Raw genomic sequence first — 23,401 nt, 5'->3', positions numbered from 1 at the left:
ACACAGAGTTTGGAAGTTTGAAAAAAAATAATAGTCACAAAGTTTGGAAGTTTGAAAAAAATATATTAAACACAAAGTTTGGATGTTTAAAAAACATACAAAACACAAAGTATGGAAGTTTAAAAAAATGATTAAACACAAAATTTAGACGTTTTTTAAAAAATATTCAACACAAAATTTAGTTTTTTGAAATATTAAACACAAACTTTAGTTTTAAAATATTGAACAGAAAGTTTGGAACCTTAAAAAAAATTAAACACAACATTTGGAAGTTAAAAAATATATTTAACACAAGTTTGGATGTTTAAAAAAAAAATAAACACAAAGTTTAGTTTTAAATAACCAAACACAAAGTTCAGACATTTAAAAAATATATCAAACAGTAAGTTTATTTTTAAAATATTACACACAAAGTTTAATTTTAAAATATTAAACACAAAGTTTAGTTTTAAATATTAAACACACAGTTTGGATACAAGATTCTAAGAAAAAGGAGACTTTTCATTAAAAAGAAGCACACAGTCGTGGTGTGTGTTTATTTGTGACTGCACACAGTTGTGTTGTGATACATTGCACATACTTCAACTACACAAATTTGGACCAAAAAGAGCAATATTTCAAAACAAAACTTTTCATAAAACACTCACACAAAGTTTGGATTAAAAGGTGCAAGATTTGTAAACAAAAAACATTTTGAAAATCTAAAAACAAAGTTTGGACAAAAGAGTGCAGGATTCCAAATAAAACAGAACAGTTCATTACAAAAACAAACAGCAAGTTTGGATACAAAAGTGAAATATTTCTCAACAAAACACAAAGTCAGGACACAAAAGTGCAAGATTTCCAAATGAAAGCACAGCATTTCATTAAAACAAAACAAAACCCAAAGTATAAGACACAGAAGTGCAGTATTCCAAAATAAAAGCTCATTTCATGAAAATAAACCACAAAGTAAGACACAGAAGTGAAGGATTCAAAATGAAAGCACAGTATTCATTGAAAACAAAACAAGTTTATCATGTAGTTTGTCATGAAGTTTATCTTTTATTCTCTCATGTAGTTTGTCTTGTATTCGGTTTGCCATGTAGTTTTTCATGTAGTTTGTCATGTCTTGTATTTTGTCATGTAGTTTGTTTGTATTCTGTTGTGTTTTTCATGCAGTTTGTTATGTAGTTTGTCTTGATTTATGTCATGTAGTTTGTCTTGTATTCTGTTGTTTGTAAGGTTGTTTGTCTTGTATTCTGTCATGTAGTTTGTCTTGTATTATATTTTTCATGTAGTTTGTTATGTAGTTTGTCTTGATTTATGTCATGTAGTTTGTTTGTATTCTGTAATGTAGCTTGTCTTGTATTCTGTTATGTTTGTCATGTAGTTTATCTTGTATTCTGCGATATAGTTTGTCATGTCTCATATTCTGTCATGTAGATTGCCATGTAGTTTATCTTGTATTTTGTCATGTATTTTCTTATGTAGTTTGTCTTGTATGCTGTTATGTTTGTCATGTAGTTTATCTTGTATTATGTCATGTAGTTTGCCATGTAGTTTGTAATGTAGTTTGAAATGTAGTTTTTCATGCCTTGCATTCTGTCATGTAATTTGCCATGTAGTTTATCTTGTATTCTGTCATGTAGCCTGTCATTTAGTTTTTTATGAAGTTTTTCTTGTTTTCTCTCATATAGTTTGCGAAGTAGTTTGTTTTGTATGTTGTTATGTTGTTTGTCATGTGGTTTGCCATATAGTTGGTCCTGTATTCTGTCATGTAGTTTGTCTTGTATTCTGTCATTTAGTGTGACATGTAGTTTATCTTGTATTTTTTTATGTAGTCTGCCATGTAATTTGTCTTGTATTATGTTATGTTGTTTGTCATGTAGTTTGTCATGAATGGTGTCGTCTAGTTTCTATTGTATTTGGTCATGTAGTTTGGCATGAATTCTGTCATGTATTTAGTCATGTAGTTTGTATTAGTTGGTCATGTAGTTTGTCATGTAGGATAGCCTTTATTATCACACAACGGGGAAATTCCTTTTTTTGTCAGTTTTTAAATACTTGTAGTTTCTCTTGTATTCTGTCATGTAGTTTGTCATGAATGTTGTCATGTAATCTGTAATGTTTTTGGGGATGTAGTTTCTCACGGTTTTTGTCATGTTTTTGGTGATGTAGTTTGTCATGGCTTTTGTCATGAATTTTGTCATGTACTTTGTCATGAATGTTATGTAGTTTGTGATGCAGTTTATTGTGTATTTGGTCATGTAGTTTGTCATGAATTTTGTCATTACTTTTGTGATGTAGTTGGTCATGTAGTTTATATAGTTTGTGATGTAGTGCGTGATGATTTTTGTCATGTAGCTTGTGATGTAGTTTATCGTGTATTTGGTCATGCAGTTTGTCATGTAGTTTTTTTATACATTGTAATGTAGTTTGTCACATAGTTTAGCATGTATTTGGTCTTATAGTTTGTCAGGAATTTTTTCCTGCATTTTTTTTAATAGTTTGAGACATATTTTTTCGTGTATTTGGTCATGTAGTTTGCCATGGATTTTGTCATGTAGTTGGTCATGTAGTTTTTTTTTTATAGTTTGTGATGTAGTGTGTCATGATTTTTTTTGTCATGTAGTTTGTGATGTAATTTATTGTGTATTTGGTCATGTAGTTTGTCATGAATTTTGTCATGTAGTTGGTCATGTAGTTTATAATGTATTTGGTCTTAGAGTTTGTCAGGAATGTTGTCATGAATTTTGTCATGCATCTTTTTTATAGTTTGTGATGTATTTTTTCGTGTATTTGGTCATGTAGTTTGCCATGGATTTTGTCATGTAGTTGGCCATGTAGTTTTTTATAGTTTATGATGTAGTGTGTTATGATTTTTTTGTCATGTAGTTTGTGATGTAGTTTATTGTGTATTTGGTCATGTAGTTTGTCATGAATTTTGTCATGTAGTTGGTCATGTATTTTTTATAGTTTGTGATGTATTTGGTTGTCTATTTGGTCATGTAGTTTGTCATGGATTTTGTCATGTAGTTGTTCATGTAGTTTTTTATAGTTTGTCATGTAGTTTGTCATGTAGTTTATCGTGTATTTGGTCTTGTAGTTTGTCAGGAATTTTGTCATGAATTTAGTCATGCATTTTTTTTATAGTTTGTGAATTAGTGTTTCATGATTTTCTTGTCATGTAGTTTGTGATGTAATTTGTCGTTTATTTGATCATGTAGTTTGTCATGTAGTTGGTCATGTATTTTTTTTATAGTTTGTGATGCATTTTTTTGTGTATTTGGTCATGTAGTTTGCCATGGATTTTGTCATGTAGTTGGTCATGTATTTTTTTAAATATTTTGTGATGTAGTGTGTCATGATTTTTTTTGTCATGTAGTTTGTGATGTAGTTTATCGTGTATTTGGTCATGTAGTTTGTCATGAATTTTGTCATGTAGCTGGTCATGTATTTTTTTAATAGTTTGTAATATATTTTTTCGTATTTTGGTCATGTAGTTCTCCATGTAGTTGGTCGTCTGTTTTTTTTCTAGTTTGTGATGTAGTTTTTGATGATTATCGTCATGTAGTTTGTCATGTAGTTTATTATTCACTAGATTTTGCAATGAAAAACAAAATGAAAAAATGTAATAAGTTATATTGTTAAAAATATTTGAAAAGTTCCACTCAATAACAGACAAAATTTTTTTAATACACAAAAATATTTTCTTTTAAATCGTTTTAACCAAAATGTTTGTCCAGGAACTTGTATCACGTATGTATTACTAGTACATAATCAACTAGTAGTACTAGTATAGTAGTACAACTGGCAACCAAAATACTAGTAGTAGCACCATAGTATATTGGTACCATTAGTATAGTGGTATCACTAAAATAGTACTACAAGTAGTAATAGTATAGTAGTAGTATTAGTACAGGGTGAAAAATATGTGAGTTTAAAAAAAAAAATTCTGTTCTTTTACATGAAAAACTAGACTCACATATAATGAAGTATATATAAAAAACATATTGCTATATTTGAATTTATTACAATTTTAAACACTTTTTAAAAATTGTTTTCTGATGTTTTATTTGGTCTGAAAGTACTTAAAAATATTTGTTTGCTGATACAAACGTTAAAAATGTGTTGATGTGAAAATCCAACCTAATTGGTCCCGGTCCTCAGACTGCGAGACGAGTCCCGGCTCGGACGTGGAGGAGGCGTCGGAGAGGACCTCGTGTTCCTTCGGTTCCCCGGCGGAGCTTCCATCAGGAGCCTGCGAGCCTCCAGCGTCGTCCATGGAGGAGATCCACGTGGAGCTGCAGTGTGCCGACCTGTGGAAGAGGTTCCATGACATCGGGACTGAGATGATCATCACTAAGGCCGGCAGGTAGGGGCCTACACATCACCTTCTGCGCCTTCCACATCAGGGGCCCACACTTTTTCCACCGAGGGCCACGGACAAAAGATACCGGGGCCCTTTTTATAGTTTTCACCTCCAAAACCAGCACAATATGTAGATTGTCTTTTAAAGAACTACAAAATGCTTATCCGTTAAAAAAAAAAAAAAAAAAAAAAAGCCAGCATGCTAACAGTACTATGCTAACAATAACAAGCTTACAGGTAGCATTAGTGAAATACTAAAACATAAGACACTGAAGTGTATACCTGCTAAATTAGGTCAAAAAAGCTACTATGCTAATGTTAGCATGCTAACCTTAGCTGGCATCAGGTACCAAAATGAGACTGAGGTGAATAACTACAAAATTTGCTTTAAAAAATAAAAGCTAGCATGTAAACATTGGCCACAGACTGAAAAGGATGCGGGGGACATTTTTATAGTTTTCACCTTCAAAACCAGTACAATATGTAGATTGTCTTTTAAAGAATTACAAAATGTTTATCCGTAAAAAAAAAAAAAGTTAACATGCTAACAGTACTATGCTAACAATAGCAGGCTTACAGGTAGCGCTAGTGAAATACTAAAACATAAGACACTGAAGTGTGTACATGCTAAATTAGCTAAAAAAAAAGTTACTATGCTAATGTTAGCATGCTAACCTTAGCTGGCATCAGGTACCAAAATGTGACTGAGCTGAATACCTACAAAATTAGCTTAAAAATATAAAAGTTAGCATATTAACATTGGCCACAGACTGACAAAGGATGCGAGGACATTTTTATAGTTTTCACCTTCAAAACCAGCACAGTAAGTGGATTGTTTTCAAAAAACTACAAATGCTTATCCGTAAAAAAAAAAAAAAAAAAAAGAAGCTAGCATGCTAACAGTACTATGCTAACAATAGCAGGCTTACAGGTAGCATTAGTGAAATACTAAAACATAAGACACTGAAGTGTATACCTGCTAAATTAGCTAAAAAAAAAGCTACTATTCTAATATTAGCATGCTAACCTTAGCTGGCATCAGGTACCAAATGTGACTGAGGTGAATGCCAACAAAATTAGCTTAAAAAAACAAAAGGTAGCATATTAACATTGGCCACAAACTGACAAAGGATGCGGGGGACATTTTTATAGTTTTCACCTTCAAAACCAGTACAGTAAGAAGATTGTTTTCAAAGAACTACAAAATGCTTATCCGTGAAAAAAAAAAAAAGAAGCTAGCATGCTAACAGTACTATGCTAACAATAACATGCTTACAGGTAGCGTTAGTGAAATACTAAAACATAAGACACTGAAGTGTATACCTGCTAAATTAGCTACAAAAAGCTACTATGCTAATGTTAGCATGCTAACCGTAGCTGGCATCAGGTACCAAAATATGACTGAGGTGAATACCTACAAAATTCGCTTTAAAAAATAAAAGGTAGCATTTTAACATTAGCCACAGACTGACAAAGGATGCGGGGGAGATTTTTATAGTTTTCACCTTCAAAACCAGTGCAATACGTAGATTAATTTCAAAGAACTTCAAAATGCTTATCCGATGAAAAAAAAAGCTACCATGCTAAAAGTAGTATGCTAACAATAGCAGGCCTACAGGTAGCATTAGTGAAATACAAAACATAAGACACTGAAGTGTATATCTGCTAAATTAGCTTAAAAAAAGCTACTTTGCTATTGTAAGCATGCTAACCTTAGCTGGCATCAGGTACCAAAATGTGACTGAGGTGAATACCTACAAAATTAGGTTAAAGAATAAAAGCTAGCATAATAACATTGGCCACACACTGACAAAGGATGTGGGGGCCGTTTTTATAGTTTTCACCTTCAAAACTAGTACAGTAAGCAAAATTAGCAAGAAAAAAGCTAGCATGCTAACAGTACTATTCTAACAATAGCATATTTACAGGTAGCATACATGTAATGCTAAAATATATCACCCTAATGTAAATACCTGCTAAATTAGCTGAAATAAAGTTCATGTTAGCATGCTAACCTTAGCTTGCATCAGGTGGCAAAATATTACTGAGGTAAGTACCTACAAAATTAGCTTAAAAATATAAAAGCTAGCATATTAACATTATTTTGCTAAAAGGTATCATTCGTGTAGTAACAGAATGTTTGACGCCGAGGTGTATAACTGCAAAATTAGCACACAATAAAAGCTAACATGCTAACAGTAATCTGCTAACAATAGCATATTCACAGGTAGCATAAATATAATCCTAAAATATATCACCCTAATGTCTATACCTGCTAAATGAGTTTTAAAACAGATAATGTTAGCATGCTAACCTTAGGTGGCATCAGGTACCAAAATATGACTAGGGTGAATACCTACAAAATTAGCTTAAAAAAAAAAAAGTTTGCATATTAACATTAGTTTGCTAAAAGATATCATTCGGCAGGTGACAAAATGTTTGACGGTAAGTTAGCAAAAAAGCCAGCATGCTAACAGTACTATGCTAACAATAACAGGCTTACAGGTAGCATTAGTGAAATACTAAAACATAAGACACTGAAGTGTATACCTGCTAAATTAGGTCAAAAAAGCTACTATGCTAATGTTAGCATGCTAACCTTAGCTGGCATCAGGTACCAAAATGAGACTGAGGTGAATACCTACAAAATTTGCTTTAAAAAATAAAAGCTAGCATGTAAACATTGGCCACAGACTGACAAAGGATGCGGGGGACATTTTTATAGTTTTCACCTTCAAAACCAGTACAATATGTAGATTGTCTTTTAAAGAATTACAAAATGTTTATCCGTAAAAAAAAAAAAAAGTTAACATGCTAACAGTACTATGCTAACAATAGTAGGCTTACAGGCAGCGCTAGTGAAATACTAAAACATAAGACACTGAAGTGTGTACATGCTAAATTAGCTAAAAAAAAGTTACTATGCTAATGTTAGCATGCTAACCTTAGCTGGCATCAGGTACCAAAATGTGACTGAGGTGAATACCTACAAAATTAGCTTAAAAATATAAAAGTTAGCATATTAACATTGGCCACAGACTGACAAAGGATGCGAGGACATTTTTATAGTTTTCACCTTCAAAACCAGCACAGTAAGTGGATTGTTTTCAAAGAACTACAAAATGCTTATCCGTAAAAAAAAAAAAAAAAAAAAAAGAAGCTAGCATGCTAACAGTACTATGCTAACAATAGCAGGCTTACAGGTAGCATTAGTGAAATACTAAAACATAAGACACTGAAGTGTATACCTGCTAAATTAGCTAAAAAAAAGCTACTATTCTAATATTAGCATGCTAACCTTAGCTGGCATCAGGTACCAAATGTGACTGAGGTGAATGCCAACAAAATTAGCTTAAAAAAACAAAAGCTAGAATATTAACATTGGCCACAAACTGACAAAGGATGCGGGGGACATTTTTATAGTTTTCACCTTCAAAACCAGTACAGTAAGAAGATTGTTTTCAAAGAACTACAAAATGCTTATCGGTGAAAAAAAAAAAAAAAGAAGCTAGCATGCTAACAGTACTATGCTAACAATAACAGGCTTACAGGTAGCGTTAGTGAAATACTAAAACATAAGACACTGAAGTGTATACCTGCTAAATTAGCTAACAAAAGCTACTATGCTAATGTTAGCACGCTAACCGTAGCTGGCATCAGGTACCAAAATATGACTGAGGTGAATACCTACAAAATTCGCTTTAAAAAATAAAAGGTAGCATTTTAACATTAGCCACAGACTGACAAAGGATGCGGGGGAGATTTTTATAGTTTTCACCTTCAAAACCAGTGCAATACGTAGATTAATTTCAAAGAACTTCAAAATGCTTATCCGATGAAAAAAAAAGCTACCATGCTAAAAGTAGTATGCTAACAATAGCAGGCCTACAGGTAGCATTAGTGAAATACAAAACATAAGACACTGAAGTGTATATCTGCTAAATTAGCTTAAAAAAAGCTACTTTGCTATTGTAAGCATGCTAACCTTAGCTGGCATCAGGTACCAAAATGTGACTGAGGTGAATACCTACAAAATTAGGTTAAAGAATAAAAGCTAGCATATTAACATTGGCCACACACTGACAAAGGATGTGGGGGCCGTTTTTATAGTTTTCACCTTCAAAACTAGTACAGTAAGCAAAATTAGCAAGAAAAAAGCTAGCATGCTAACAGTACTATTCTAACAATAGCATATTTACAGGTAGCATACATGTAATGCTAAAATATATCACCCTAATGTATATACCTGCTAAGTTAGCTGAAATAAAGTTCATGTTAGCATGCTAACCTTAGCTTGCATCAGGTGGCAAAATATTACTGAGGTAAGTACCTACAAAATTAGCTTAAAAAAATAAAAGCCAGCATATTAACATTATTTTGCTAAAAGGTATCATTTGTGTAGTAACAGAATGTTTGACGCCGAGGTGTATAACTGCAAAATTAGCACACAATAAAAGCTAACATGCTAACAGTAATCTGCTAACAATAGCATATTCACAGGTAGCATAAATATAATCCTAAAATATATCACCCTAATGTCTATACCTGCTAAATGAGTTTTAAAACAGATAATGTTAGCATGCTAACCTTAGGTGGCATCAGGTTCCAAAATATGACTAGGGTGAATACCTACAAAATTAGCTTAAAAAAAAAAAAGTTTGCATATTAACATTAGTTTGCTAAAAGATATCATTCGGCAGGTGACAAAATGTTTGACGGTAAGTTAGCAAAAAAGCTAGCATGCTAACATTAGAATACTTACAAGTAGCAATAATTAAATAGTAAAATATCTGACATTGATGTGAGCTGCTAAATTAGCTAAAAAAAGTTAATGTTAGCTTGTATCAGGTATCAAAAAACAGCTAAGGTGAATACCTATAAATTTAGCTAAAAATTAAAACTAGCGAAGTAACGTTAGCTTGCTAACATTAGCAAGGTGATTTAGGGCTACATGGATATAATTTGCTTGATTGACTTGCTTCCTTTCATGCGTTTTTTCCAACGTCAGGAGGATGTTTCCTGCCATGCGGGTCAAGATCGCCGGCCTGGACCCGCACCAGCAGTACTACATCGCCATGGACATTGTCCCCGTGGACAATAAGAGATACAGGTGAGGCCCTAAACAGCAGTTTTAATGTAGCCTGACTTTGGCACAGGCGGGACAATTGCGACGCGATACAGGCGACCACCACGACATATCCGTCTTTTATGTTGCCATATATAGCATTAAAAAAGTGACGTTGTTTGTTCCCTTTTTGACATCCCGGATCCTATTTAAACCTGCTGAATTTTAACGAGGTCCAAAACACCCCAAATGATTTTACGCAGAAACTATACAGTAAATCCTAAAAATAGCACCGCATTGCAATGTATAATGCGTACGTGCAATAAAAGCTCGAAATTGAATAAATGAAATTGTCGTAACTTTGTCAAAATCGAAGTTAGCGACGCTAATTTTCGTCCAGGTTAGCATCTGATGTGTTGTTACGAGCACATCAAATTTCATCGTTATCTAACAAATATTGTGACTCGTGTTTAGCACACAAAAACCTAAGAAAATCGACGGACGCGGTAGATTATGAATCCATGTCCTACATGTTTTCACTGCATGCTAATTGATGTACATGCTAAATGTGTAAATGACATAAAATCAGCTTTTAACACAAGTACTTGTCGACGTAAATCACACCATGTGGCGAAAAATCGCCATATTTAATAACTGTAACATTTAACGCAAAATGATTAAATGTCCGATAAAAGATGACGTTGGTTTTCAGCAATGAAATTCTTTATTCGCAAATGTTTTATTTTATTTTATTTTTTTTATGTTCTGTGGCAAACCTTCAGATCAAAGTTGGGCAACGTACCACGTCTACATCTTACTCCGTTTTATAAGCAAAAAAAAAATTCGCTATTTTTCATCGTCCAGCTTCAGTATACATCTAATTGCCAAAATTGCTGTAACGACAGTTTGATTGACAGTTTCACCGCCAGGCCCCGCCCACTAGGTATAGGTATGACCAGGTACAGACCCATCGAGCACTTCAGGGTGTAATCATCATTTCCACCAATTAGGATCGAGATCGGATTTTGTGCAGCTGAGTTATTAACGTTTCGTGTTTTGCAACGAACTGTCCGATCAAAGTTTGATGCCATCCTAGGCCGATACGTGAAACTGGTGGGAGGGGCTACTTTCGTCTTTTAAAGGGGGCGCTACAGAGACATTTTTAAATGTCTTAACAAAGTCATGAAAACTTTGCGTATTTAATAATTTACCCCGAAACGATCAAGAAGATCTTGATGGTAGTTGTAGTTTATCGTCTATTTTGTCATGAATTTTGTGATGTAGTTGGTGGTGTAGTTTATACAGCTTGTGACATAGTTTGTGATGATTTTTTTATCATGAAGTTTGTAATGTAGTTTATCGTGTATTTGGTCATGTAGTTTGTCATGACTTTTGTGATGTAGTGGGTCGTTTATTTTATAAAGTGTGTGAAGATTTTTTGTCAAGTAGTTTGTAATGTATTTAGTGATGGAGTATTTTTTCATATAGTTTTTCATAATTTTTCCTCATGAATTTTGTCATGTAGTTTATCAAGAATGTTATAGCTTCTGATGTAGTTTATCGTGTATTTTGTCATGGAGTTTGTCACAAATGTTGTCATGTAGTTGGTTGTGTACTTTATATAGTTTGTGATGTAGCTTGTCACAGTTTTTGTCTTGTAGTTTGTGATGAATTTTGTTATTACTTTTGTGATGCAGTTGGTCGTTCAGTTTATGTAGTTTGTGATGATTTTTTGTCAAGTGGTTTGTAATGTATTTGGTGATGTAGTTTTTGTCATTTAGTTTCTCATGGTTTTTCCTTATGAATTTTGTCATGAATGTTATGTAGTTTGTGATGTAGTTTATCGTGTATTTGGTCATGTCGTTTGTCATTAATTTTGTGATGTAGTTGGTTGTTTAGTTTATATAGTGTGTGAAGATTTTTTTGTCAAGTAGTTTGTAATGTATTTAGTGATGTAGTTTGTCATGTAGTTTGTCATGATTTTTCCTCACAAATTTTGTCATGCAGTTTGTCATGAATGTTATGTAGTTTGTGATGTAGTTTATCGTGTAGTATGTGATGTAGTTTGTCATGAATATTGACATGACTTTTGTGATGCAGTTGGTCGTTTGATTTATATAGTTTGCGATGATTTTTTTGTCAAGTAGTTTGTAATGTATTTGGTGATGTCATTTGTCATGTAGTTTGTCATGGTTTGTCCTCGTGAATTTTGTCATGTAGTTTGTCATGAATGTTATGTAGTTTGTCCATCCATTTTCTACCGCTTATTCCCTTTTGGGGTTGCGGGGGGCGCTGGCGCCTATCTCAGCTACAATCGGGCGGAAGGCGGGGTACACCCTGGACAAGTCGCCACCTCATCACAATCTTGTATTTTGTCATGAATTTTGTGATGTAGTTTGTGATGTAATTTATTGTGTATATGGTCATGTACTGTATCATTAATTTTGTGATGTAGTTGGGTCGTGTAGTTTATGACGTAGTCGGTGATGATTTTTTGTCAAGTAGTTTGTAATGTATTTGGTGACGTGGTTTGTCGTGTTTTTCCTCATGAATTTTATCATGTACTTTGTTATGAATCTTATGTAATTTATTATGCATTTTGTCATGATGTTTGTCATGAATTTTGTGGTATTGTTTGTGATGTAGTTTATCATATATTTTGTCATGGAGTTTGTCACAAATTTTGTCATGTAGTTGGTTGTGTACTTTATATAGTTTGTGATATAGTTTGTCACAGTTTTTGTCTTGTAGTTCGTGATGAATTTTGTCATTACTTTTGTGATGCAGTTGGTCGTTCAGTTTATATAGTTTGTGAGGATTTTTTGTCAAGTAGTTTGTAATGTATTTGGTGATGTAGTTTGTCATTTAGTTTCTCATGGTTTTTCCTTCTAAATATTGACATGAATGTTATGTAGTTTGTGATGTAGTTTATCGTGTATTTGGTCATGTCGTTTGTCATAAATTTTGTGATGTAGTTGGTTGTTTAGTTTATATAGTGTATGAAGATTTTTTTGTCAAGTAGTTTGTAATGTATTTGGTGATGTAGTTTGTCATGATTTTTCCTCACCAATTTTGTCATGCAGTTTTTTCATGAATGTTATGTAGTTTGAGATGTAGTTTATCGCGTAGTTTGTGATGTAGTTTGTAATGAATATTGTCATGACTTTTATGATGCAGTTGGTCATTTAATTTAAATAGTTTGCGATGATTTTTTGGTCAAGTAGTTTGTAATGTATTTGTTGATGTCGTTTGTCATATAGTTTGTCATGGTTTGTCATGGTTTGTCCTCGTGAATTTTGTCATGTAGTTTGTCATGAATGTTATGTAGTTTGTGATGTAGTTTATCGTGTATTTTGTCATGAATTTTGTGATGTAGTTTGTGATGTTGTATATCGTGTATTTGGTCATGTAGTTTGTCATGACTTTTGTGATGTAGTGGGTCGTTTAGTTTATATAGTGTGTGAAGATTTTTTAGTTTGTAATGTATTTAGTGATGGAGTATTTTTTCATATAGTTTTTCATAATTTTTCCTCATGAATTTTGTCATGTAGTTTATCATGAATGTTATAGCTTCCGATGTAGTTTATCATGTATTTTGTCATGGAGTTTGTCACAAATTTTGTCATGTAGTTGTTTGTGTACTTTATATAGTTTGTGATGTAGTTTGTCACAGCTGTTGTCTTGTAGTTTGTGATGAGTTTTGTCATTACTTTTGTGATGCAGTTGGTCATTCAGTTTATGTAGTTTGTGATGATTTTTTGTCAAGTAGTTTGTAATGTATTGGGTGATGTGTTTTGTCATTGAGTTTCTCATGGTTTTTCCTAATGAATTTTGTCATGAATGTTATGTAGTTTGTGATGTAGTTTATCGTGTATTTGGTCATGTCGTTTGTCATTATTTTGGGATGTAGTTGGTCGTGTAGTTTATATAGTGTGTGAAGATTTGTTTGTAAATAGTTTGTAATGTATTTAGTGATGTAGTTTGTCATGATTTTTCCTCACAAATTTTGTCGTGCAGTTTGTCATGAATGTTATGTAGTTTGTGATGTAGTTTGTCATAAATATTGTCATGACTTTTGTGATGCAGTTGGTCATTTAATTTATATAGTTTGCGATGATTTTTTTGTCAAGTAGTTTGTAATGTATTTGGTGATGTCGTTTGTCATGTAGTTGGTCATGGTTTGTCCTTGTGTATTTTGTCATGTAGTTTGTCATGGATGTTATGTAGTTTGTGATGTAGTTTATCGTGTATTTTGTCATGAATTTTGTGATGTAGTTTATTGTGTATTTGGTCATGTATTTTATCAGTAATTTTGTGATGTAGTTGGGTCGTGTGGTTTATGACGTAGTCTGTGATGATTTTTTTTCAAGTAGTTTGTAATATATTTGGTGACATAGTGTGTCATGTTTTTCCTCATGTACTTTGTTATGAATCTTATGTAATTTATTGTGTATTTTGTCATGAATTTTGTGGTATCGTTTGTGATGTATTTTATCGTGTATTTGGTCATGTAGTTTGTCGTGAATTTTGTGATGTAGTTGGTCTTGTAGTTTATAGAATTTGTAATGTAGTTTGTGATGATTTTTGTCCTGTAGTTTCGTAATGAATGTTGTCATGACTTTTGTGATGTAGATTTTTTGTTAAGTAGTTTGTAATGTATTTGGTGATGTGGTTTGTCATGTAGTTTGTCATGACTTTTGTGATGTAGATTTTTTGTCAAGTAGTTTGTAATGTATTTGGTGATGTGGTTTGTCATGTAGTTTGTCATGATTTTTCCTCATTGATTTTGTCATGTAGTTTGTCATGAATGTCATGTAGTTTGCTATGTAGTTTATTGTGTATTTTGTCATGAATTTTGTGATGTAGTTTGTGATGTAGTTTATTGTGTATTTTGTCATGAATTGTGTGATGTAGTTGGTCGTGTAGTTTATGACGTCGTCTGTGATGATTTTTTGTCAAGTAGTTTATAACGTACTTGGTGATGTAGTTTGTCATGTTTTTCCTCATGAATTTTGTCATGTAGCTTGTAATGAATGTTATGTAATTGATTGTGTATTTTGTAATGAATTTTGTGGTATCGTTTGTGACGTAGTTTATCGTGTATTTGGTCATGTAGTTTGTCGGGAATTTTGTGATGTAGTTGGTCGTGTAGTTTATAAAATTTGTAATGTAGTTTGTGAGGATTTTTGTCCTGTAGTTTTGTAATGAATGTTGTCATGACTTTTGTCATGTAGTTGGTGGTGTAGTTTATATAGTGTGTGAAGATTTTTTGTCAAGAAGTTTGTAATGTATTTGGTGATGTGTTTTGTCATGCAGTTTGTCATGATTTTTACTCACAAATTCTGTCACTTAGTTTGTCATGAATGTTATGTAGTTTGTAATGTAGTTAATTGTGTATTTTGTCATGAATTTTGAGATGTAGTTTGTGATGTAGTTTATCGTGTATTTGGTCATGTAGTTGGTCGTGAATTTTGTGATGTAGTTGGTCGTGTAGTGTATACAATTAGTAATGTATTTTGTGATGATTTTTGTCCTGTACTTTTGTAATGAATGTTGTCATGACTTTTGTGATGTAGTTGGTCGTGTAGTTTATATAGTGTGTGAAATTTTTTTGTCAAGTAGTCTGTAATGTATTTGGTGATGTAGCTTGTCATGAAGTTTGTCATGATTTTTCCTCATTAATTTTGTCATGTAATTTGTCATGAATGTCATGTAGTGTGTGATATAGTTTATTGTGTATTTTGTCATGAATTTTGTGATGTAGTTAGTCGTGTACTTTATTACGTCATATGTGATGATTTTTTGTCAAGTAATTTGTAATGTATTTGGTGATGTAGTTTGTCATGTTTTTCTTCATGAATTTTGTCATGTAGTTTGTAATGAATGTTATGTAATTGATTGTGTATTTTGTCATGAATTTTGTGGTATCGTTTGTCACGTAGTTTATCGTGTATTTGGTCATGTAGTTTGTCGTGAATTTTGTGATGTAGTTGGTCGTGTATTCTATATCATTTTTAATGTAGTTCGCGATGTTTTTTGTCCTGTAGTTTTGTAATGAATTTTGTCATGACTTTTGTGATGTAGTTGGTCGTTTAGTCTATATAGTGTGTGAAGATTTTTTGTGAAGTAGTTTCTAATGTATTTGGTGATGTAGTTTGTCATGTTTTTCCTCATGAATTTTGTTATGTAATTTGTAATAAATGTCATGTAATTGATTATGTATTTTGTCATGAATTTAATGGTATCGTTTGTGACGAAGTTTATCGTGTATGCGGTCATGTAGTTTGTCGTGAATTGTGTGATGTAGTTGGTCGTGTAGTTTATATAATTTTTAATGTAGTTCGCAATGTTTTTTGTCCTGTAGTTTTGTAATGAATTTTGTCATGAATTTTGTGATGTAGTTGGTCGTTTAGTTTATATAGTGTGTGAAGATTTTTGTCGAGTAGTTTGTAATGTATTTGGTGATGTAGTTTGTCATGTTTTTCCTCATTAATTTTGTCATGTAATTTATAATAAATGTTATGTAATTGATTATGTATTTTTTCATGAATTTTGTGGTACAGTTTGTGACGAAGTTTATCGTGTATTTGGTCATGTAGTTTGTCGTGAATTTTGTGATGTAGTTGGTCGTGTAGTTTATATAATTTTTAATGTAGTTTTGTAATGAATTTTGTCATGACCTTTGTGATGTAGTTGGTCGTTTAGTTTATATAGTGTGTGAGGATTTTTTGTCAAGTAGTTTGTAATGTATTTGGGGATGTAGTTTGTCATGTTTTTCCTCATGAATTTTGTCATGTAATTTGTAATAAATGTTATGTATTTTGTCATGAATTTTGTGGTATCATTTGTGACAGTTTATCGTGTATTTGGTCATGTAGTTTGTCGTGAATTTTGTGATGTAGTTGGTCGTGTAGTTTATATAATTTTTAATGTAGGTTGCGATGTTTTTTGTCCTGTAGTTTTGTAATGAATTTTGTCATAAATTTTGTGATGTAGTTGGTCGTTTAGTTTATATAGTGTGTGAAGATTTTTGGTCAAGTAGTTTGTAATGTATTTGGTGATGTAGTTTGTCATGTTTTTCCTCATGAATTTTGTTATTTAGTTTGTCATGAATGTTATGTAGTTTGTGATGTACTTTATCGTGTAGTTTGTCATGTCGTTTGTCATGAATTTTGTGAAGTAGTTGGTCGTGTAGTTTATGAAGTTTGTGATGATTTTTTGTCATGTATTTGGTCATGTAGTTTATCGTGTATTTGGTCCATCCATCCATCCATTTTCTACCGCTTATTCTTTTTGGGGTCGCGGGGGGCGCTGGAGCCTATCTCAGCTACAATCGGGTGGAAGGCGGGGTACACCCTGGACAAGTCGCCACCTCATCTCAGGGCTGTGTATTTGGTCATGTAGTTTTTTATAGTTAGCGAGCCAATTTTAAATGAAAAATTATCGGATTTAGTGATTGGGTAGGGTTCAATGCAAAACGATGAAGGGTGCTAAAAACCGAAGGGGTTCGTTGTCAGCACTCAAATAGTTTATCGGCTAATATCAGCATAACGTGGTCGTCGGCCGTGTATTTTGTTTGCTACGTGGTCGTCTCTGAATCGGACTTCATCACGTGTAAAAGTCGCCGACCCTACGTCGTATTCTCCGTTCTCGCACGAGTCTCACTTCACATGTCACGAGCGGAGAAGAGAGGATCTTTGCGGGAGAGAAACAAAGGCGCGAGAGTGATCCAGCCTAGCATGTGCTGGCTCCGTGCGTGATGGATCGCTCTGGGAATGTGACGAGACAGATGCGCTGGCTCGCCTCGCCGGGCCCTGAAGTCGGAGCCAGAGCGTGGGGACTGAAATATATTCACAACCGCCACCGTCATCATCTGCTTCCTCTCCAGGCGGGCCGCCGGCTGAGCCAGGGGGCCCGCCGGCGGAGACGATTGCTCTCAGGGCGCGGACAAACAAGCGCGTTAGCATCTCAACGTTGGCGTCCGTGACACATTGCTAGTGGACGCTGAGAAGTAGGACGTATCGCAGCATGTCGCCAAAAACATGGCTGACAGTACGCCCAAGAAGCGTGTTGTATAGCGCTATGTTAACACGTGCTGAAAATGAGCAGCATTCTTTGTTCCAAAAAACGCTAAACAGCAATAGTTTAAAAAAAAAAAATTCTCCAGGTGTCGATAAAGAACCGTTAACGCTAATTGATTTCTAAGAATACACAAACTGTACGTTAGCATCATTGGTATCGCCCGAGCTTTCGAAGTCGATATGTGAGAATCATTAAAGACAGTGAGCCGATGTTTCCGCAAAGACGTACATCAGCATTATTAAAGACTAAATGGTCTGTGATGTTTACGAAAAGATGTATGTTTGCATCACTCATCGCAAAAGTAATTGCCTTTTATGTTCACAAAAACACATATGTTAGCGTCATTCATCGTATTCAGTTGTCTTTGATTTTTAAGAAAACACAAACTCTACGTCAGCTTCATTGGAATCGTCCAAGTTTTCGAAGTCGATACATGAGAATCATTAAACACAGTAAGCCGATGTTTCTGCAAACACACATCAGCATCATTAAAGACTAAACTGTCTGTGATGTTTACGAAAATATGTACGTTTTCTTTATTTATCATAAATGTAACTGCCTTTGATGTTCACAAAAATGCCTATGTTAGCGTCATTCATCGTATTCAATTGTCTTTGATTTTTAAGAAAAAACAAACTGTACGTCAGCATCATTGGTATCGCCCGAGCTATCGAAGTCGATACGTGAGAATCATTAAAGACAGTAAGCCGATGTTTCTGCAAACTCACATCAGCATCATTAAAGACTAAACTGTCTGTGATGTTTACGAAAATATGTACGTTTGCTTTATTTATCATAAATGTAACTGCCTTTGATGTTCACAAAAACGCGTACGTTAGCATCATTCATCGTATTCAGTTGTCTTTGATTTTTAAGAAAAAACAAACTGTACGTCAGCTTCATTGGAATCGTCCAAGTTTTCGAAGTCGATACGTGAGAATCATTAAAGACAGTAAGCCGATGTTTCTGCAAACTCACATCAGCATCATTAAAGACTAAATTGTCTGTGATATTTCAAAATATGTACGTCCGCTTCATTCATCGTAAATGTAACCGCCTTTGATGTTCACAAAAACACGTATGTTAGCGTCATTCATCGTAGTCAGTTGTCTTTGATTTTAAAGAAAACACGAACTGTACTTTAGCTTCAATGGAATCGTCCAAGTTTTAAAAGTCGATACGTGAGAATTATTAAAGACAGTAAGCTGATGTTTCCGCAAACTCACATCAGCATCATTAAAGACTAAATCGTCTGTGATGTTTACGAAAATATGTACGTTTGCTTCATTCATGGTAAATGTAACTGCCTTTGATATTCACAAAAACGCGTATGTTAGCGTCTTTCATCGTATTCAGTTGTCTTTGATTTTTCAGAAAACCCAAACTTTACGTTAGCGTCATTGGTATCGCCCGAAGCTTTCGAAGTCGATACGTGAGAATCATTAAAGACAGTGAGCAGATGTTTCCGTAAACACGCACATCGGCGTCACGGAAGACTAAAATGTCTGTGATGTTTACAAAAATATGTACGTTTGCATCATTCATCGTAAATGTGAAAACAAGCACGTTAGCGTCACCATATTCAATTGTCTTTGATTTTTAAGAAAACACAAATTGTATGTTAGCTTCATTGGAATCGTCCAAGATTTCGAAGTCGATAAGTGACAATCATTACAGACAGTAAAACGATGTTTCTGCAAACTCACATCAGCATCATTAAAGACTAAATTGTCTGTGATATTTCAAAATATGTACGTCCGCTTCATTCATCGTAAATGTAACTGCCTTTGATGTTCACAAAAACACGTATGTTAGCGTCATTCATCGTAGTCAGTTGTCTTTGATTTTAAAGAAAACACGAACTGTACTTTAGCTTCAATGGAATCGTCCAAGTTTTAAAAGTCGATACGTGAGAATTATTAAAGACAGTAAGCTGATGTTTCTGCAAACTCACATCAGCATCATTAAAGACAAAATCATCTGTGATGTTTACGAAACTATGTACGTTTGCTTCATTCATCGTAAATGTAACTGCCTTTGATATTCACAAAAACGCGTATGTTAGCGTCATTCATCGTATTCAATTGTCTTTGATTTTTCAGAAAACCCAAACTTTACGTTAGCTTCATTGGTATCGCCCGAGCTTTCGAAGTCGATACGTGAGAATCATTAAAGACAGTGAGCCGATGTTTCCGTAAACACGCACATCGGCGTCACGGAAGACTAAAATGTCTGTGATGTTTACAAAAATATGTACGTTTGCATCATTCATCGTAAATGTGAAAACAAGCACGTTAGCGTCATCGTATTCAATTGTCTTTGATTTTTAAGAAAACACAAATTGTACGTTAGCTTCATTGGAATCGTCCAAGATTTCGAAGTCGATAAGTGAGAATCATTACAGACAGTAAGACGATGTTTCTGCAAACAAACAATCACTAAAGACTAAATTGTCTGTGACGTTTAGGACAATATGCACGTTTGTTTCATTCATCGTAAAAGTAACTGCCTTTGATATGCATAAAAACAGTTATGTTAGTGTCATTCATTGTATTCAATTGTCTTTAATGTTTCCAAACACAACTACGTAAGCGTCTTTATTGTCGATGTACTTGTCTTTCATGTTTACGAAAACACATATGTTAGTGTCATTTATTGTAAACTTAAATGTCTTTGATGTTTTCAAAAAGACTAACATTTAATGTTTACAAAATGATTTAAGTCAGGATCATTCATTGTAAACTTAATTGTCTTTGATGTTAACGAAAACACGTGCGTCTGCTACGTAGAAATCTTTAATGCGTACAGAGACATATATATTGTTGTCACTGAAGATAGTAATTACGATGTTTACTCAAACACGCACATTAGCATTTCTGAAGACTGAACTGTAATGTTTACATGAAAATGTAAGTTCTGATCATTTATCGTAAATGTAATTGTCTTTGATGTTACGTGGAAATCTTCCATATGTGCGCAAACGTATATTGTCGTCACTGATGTTTACGAACACACGTACGTCTGCGATGTGGAAATCTTCCATTCGTACACAAACGTGTATTGTCGTCACCGATGTTTACGAAAACATGTAAGTCTTCTATGTGGAAATCGTCCGTGCGTACACAGATATGTAAAATATCGTCACCGAAGATAGTGATTACGATGTTTACTCAAACACGTACATTACTGTAATGTTTACAAAAATATGTAAGTTCGGATCCATCCATTTTCTACTGCTTATTCCCTTTGGGGTCGAGGGGGGCGCTGGTGTCGATCCCAGCTACAATCGGGCGGAATGCGGCGTACACCCTGGACAAGTCGCCACCTCATCGCAGGGCCAACACAGATAGACAGACAACATTCACACTTACATTCACACACTAGGGCCAATTTAGTGTTGCCAATCAACCTATCCCCAGGTGCATGTCTTTGGAAGTGGGAGGAAGCCGGAGTACTCGGAGGGAACCCACGCAGTCACGGGGAGGACATGCAAACTCCACTAAGTTTGGATCATTCATTGTAAATGTAATTGTCTTTGATGTTTGCGAAAACAGGTACGTCTGCTACGTGGAAATCTTCCATTCGTACAAAAACTTTTTTTTTCGTCACCGATGTTTACGAAAACACGTACGTCTTCACGTGGAAATCGTCCGTGCCTACACAGACATGTAAAATATCGTCACTGGAGATAGTACTTACGATGTTTACTCAAACATGTACATTGCTGTAATGTTAACAAAATATGTATGTTCGGATCTTTCACCGTGAACGTTAGCATTACTGAAGCATTTTTTCGTACCCGAGTGTCAATCAAAAAAAATTGCTTTACTCCGCATTCATGCAACGAACGTCATTAAAGAAAGAAAGAAAGGAGAAAAATTACGTTGTTTCCTGCGCGGCCTCTTTGTTTTCCTGCTAGTTGCGTAGCAGACGCAAAAGATCGGATCACTACTCGGCCGCCCGGTGTCAACGTGGCACTGACAGACCTTGCGTGGGAAGGTCATATATTTTTGTAACGAGTCAGCGTCTTTCTCCGAACCCCAACATAGTTTCTCTTGTGCTTGATGCTAACAATTAAACGCGTTGACAGCGGTGGACTATTTAAAGGAGTCGCCGACACGCCTCAGCCGTTAATTTGCCAGGAAATATACAGCCCGCCTGGAACGCGCGTCATCTTCTCGGAGACGCTAACCGCGCTTGCGTTTCATTCCACTTTTTGTCGCCAATGTGGCCCCCCCACGCCGCGCACTAGCAAAGGAGATGTACGAAAAATGCAGGGGATGTGGAAGGGCGTTGACGCCAGCGCTGAAAACAAAGGCGCCCTCTAGTGGTTTTAGTGATGGTCACCAAAGAAGCAACGTGGCTCCACGTTCGTGAACAACAGAAATAAATTTAACTCTGAAAACTGCTTTAAATGTCGTTTTTGTTTAGAAAGTCATAACGTGAAAGAAACGTCTCATTTAGTTGAGCTGGTAAAAAGAAACTTGTAAAATATGGTAATTAAAATCTTAATTATTTTAAATTAAAAAGAAAATGTCAATAAAATATCACTTTAATATAATTTAATATTATTATTATTATTATTATTATTATTATTATTATATTAATACAATCCGATATTTGAATTTTAAAAAATTACATTTTAAAAGTGACAGTTTACAAATATTCAAAATGTGGGTTTGGAGTATTTGTGTAATTAATTTATTACATATTTTATGCAATATTATTGAGTTTTAAGAAATGTAGATAAATTGTATAGAATAAAATACGATACAAAATTGTATAAAATAAAATAAAATACAAAAATAATATAATAAAATATAAAATGTAATTAAAATAACTATTTTAATAAAATGTAATGTTATAATTGTTATATTATTGTTTAGTATTATTAAATTGTTTTATTCACATTTTTTAAATTAAGTTTTAAATGTGACTTTTACAAATATTGTAATTGTGGGTTTGGTGTATTATGTATTTATTATATTACATATTTTATGCAATATCATTGAGTTTTAAGAAGTGTAAATAAATTGTATAGAATGAAATAGAACAAAAAAAAAACAGTAACATGGAAAATGTAATTAAAATAAATATTGTAATATAATTGAATGCTATAATTTTTATTAGATTTTTTTTATCATATTATTAAAATATTATATTTAGTTTTAAAAAATACGTTGTAAATATGACAGCAGACAACTATATTAAATGTGTGTTTGGTGTATGATGTAGTTATTATATCACATACGTTTATGTAGTATTATTGTGTTTGAAAACATGTAAATAAACTGTATAGAATAAAATAAAATAAACTAATAGAATAAAATAGAACATGTCATTAAAACAACTATTTTAATCAAATTAAATTTTCAAATTGTTATACTATTGTATATATTGATATTAAAATATTATAATTACATTTCTAAAATGAAGTTTTAAATGTGACAGTTTACCAATATTCTAAACGTGGGTTTGGTGTATTATGTATTTTTTTATACGACATATTTTATGCCGTATTATTGAGTTTTAAAAAATGTAAATAAATTGTATCGAATAAAATATAATAAAATAATTACATTATGATAACAAAAGCAAAAAAAGTTAAGGTTCAAGTCAGAAAGTAAAGGAAACACGTCGTTTATTTTGGCCGATAAAAAGAAAACTTAGAAAATATGTCAATAAAAATCTTAATGGTATAGAAAAAAATAAAACATATTATTGAAATAACTATTTTAGAATAATTTAAAGTTATCATTTTTAAGATATTGTTTATATTATTAATAGAACATTACACATTGTTTTTTTAAATTACGTTTGAAATGTAACGGTATACATATATTCGAAATGTTACGTATTCTGATGTATTTTTATGTAATATCATTGAGTTTTAAGAAATGA

At 33.3% G+C, this 23,401-nt stretch overlaps 1 protein-coding gene across 1 annotated transcript in view; it reads left to right on the top strand.

Annotated features, from left to right (window-relative positions):
• Positions 1 to 23,401, top strand: part of tbx15 (T-box transcription factor 15) — a 53,726-nt gene that overhangs the window by 6,000 nt on the left and 24,325 nt on the right. The window contains exons 2-3 of the mRNA XM_061879544.1: positions 4,153 to 4,357; positions 9,362 to 9,463. Of these exons, the coding sequence (XP_061735528.1) occupies positions 4,153 to 4,357; positions 9,362 to 9,463 (307 nt within the window). The remainder of the gene's footprint in view (positions 1 to 4,152; positions 4,358 to 9,361; positions 9,464 to 23,401) is intronic.

Source organism: Nerophis ophidion, linkage group LG19 (genome assembly GCF_033978795.1).
Source record: "Nerophis ophidion isolate RoL-2023_Sa linkage group LG19, RoL_Noph_v1.0, whole genome shotgun sequence".
In the NCBI taxonomy this organism is placed as follows: domain Eukaryota; kingdom Metazoa; phylum Chordata; class Actinopteri; order Syngnathiformes; family Syngnathidae; genus Nerophis; species Nerophis ophidion.
This window is presented reverse-complemented; position numbering and strand designations above follow the sequence as displayed.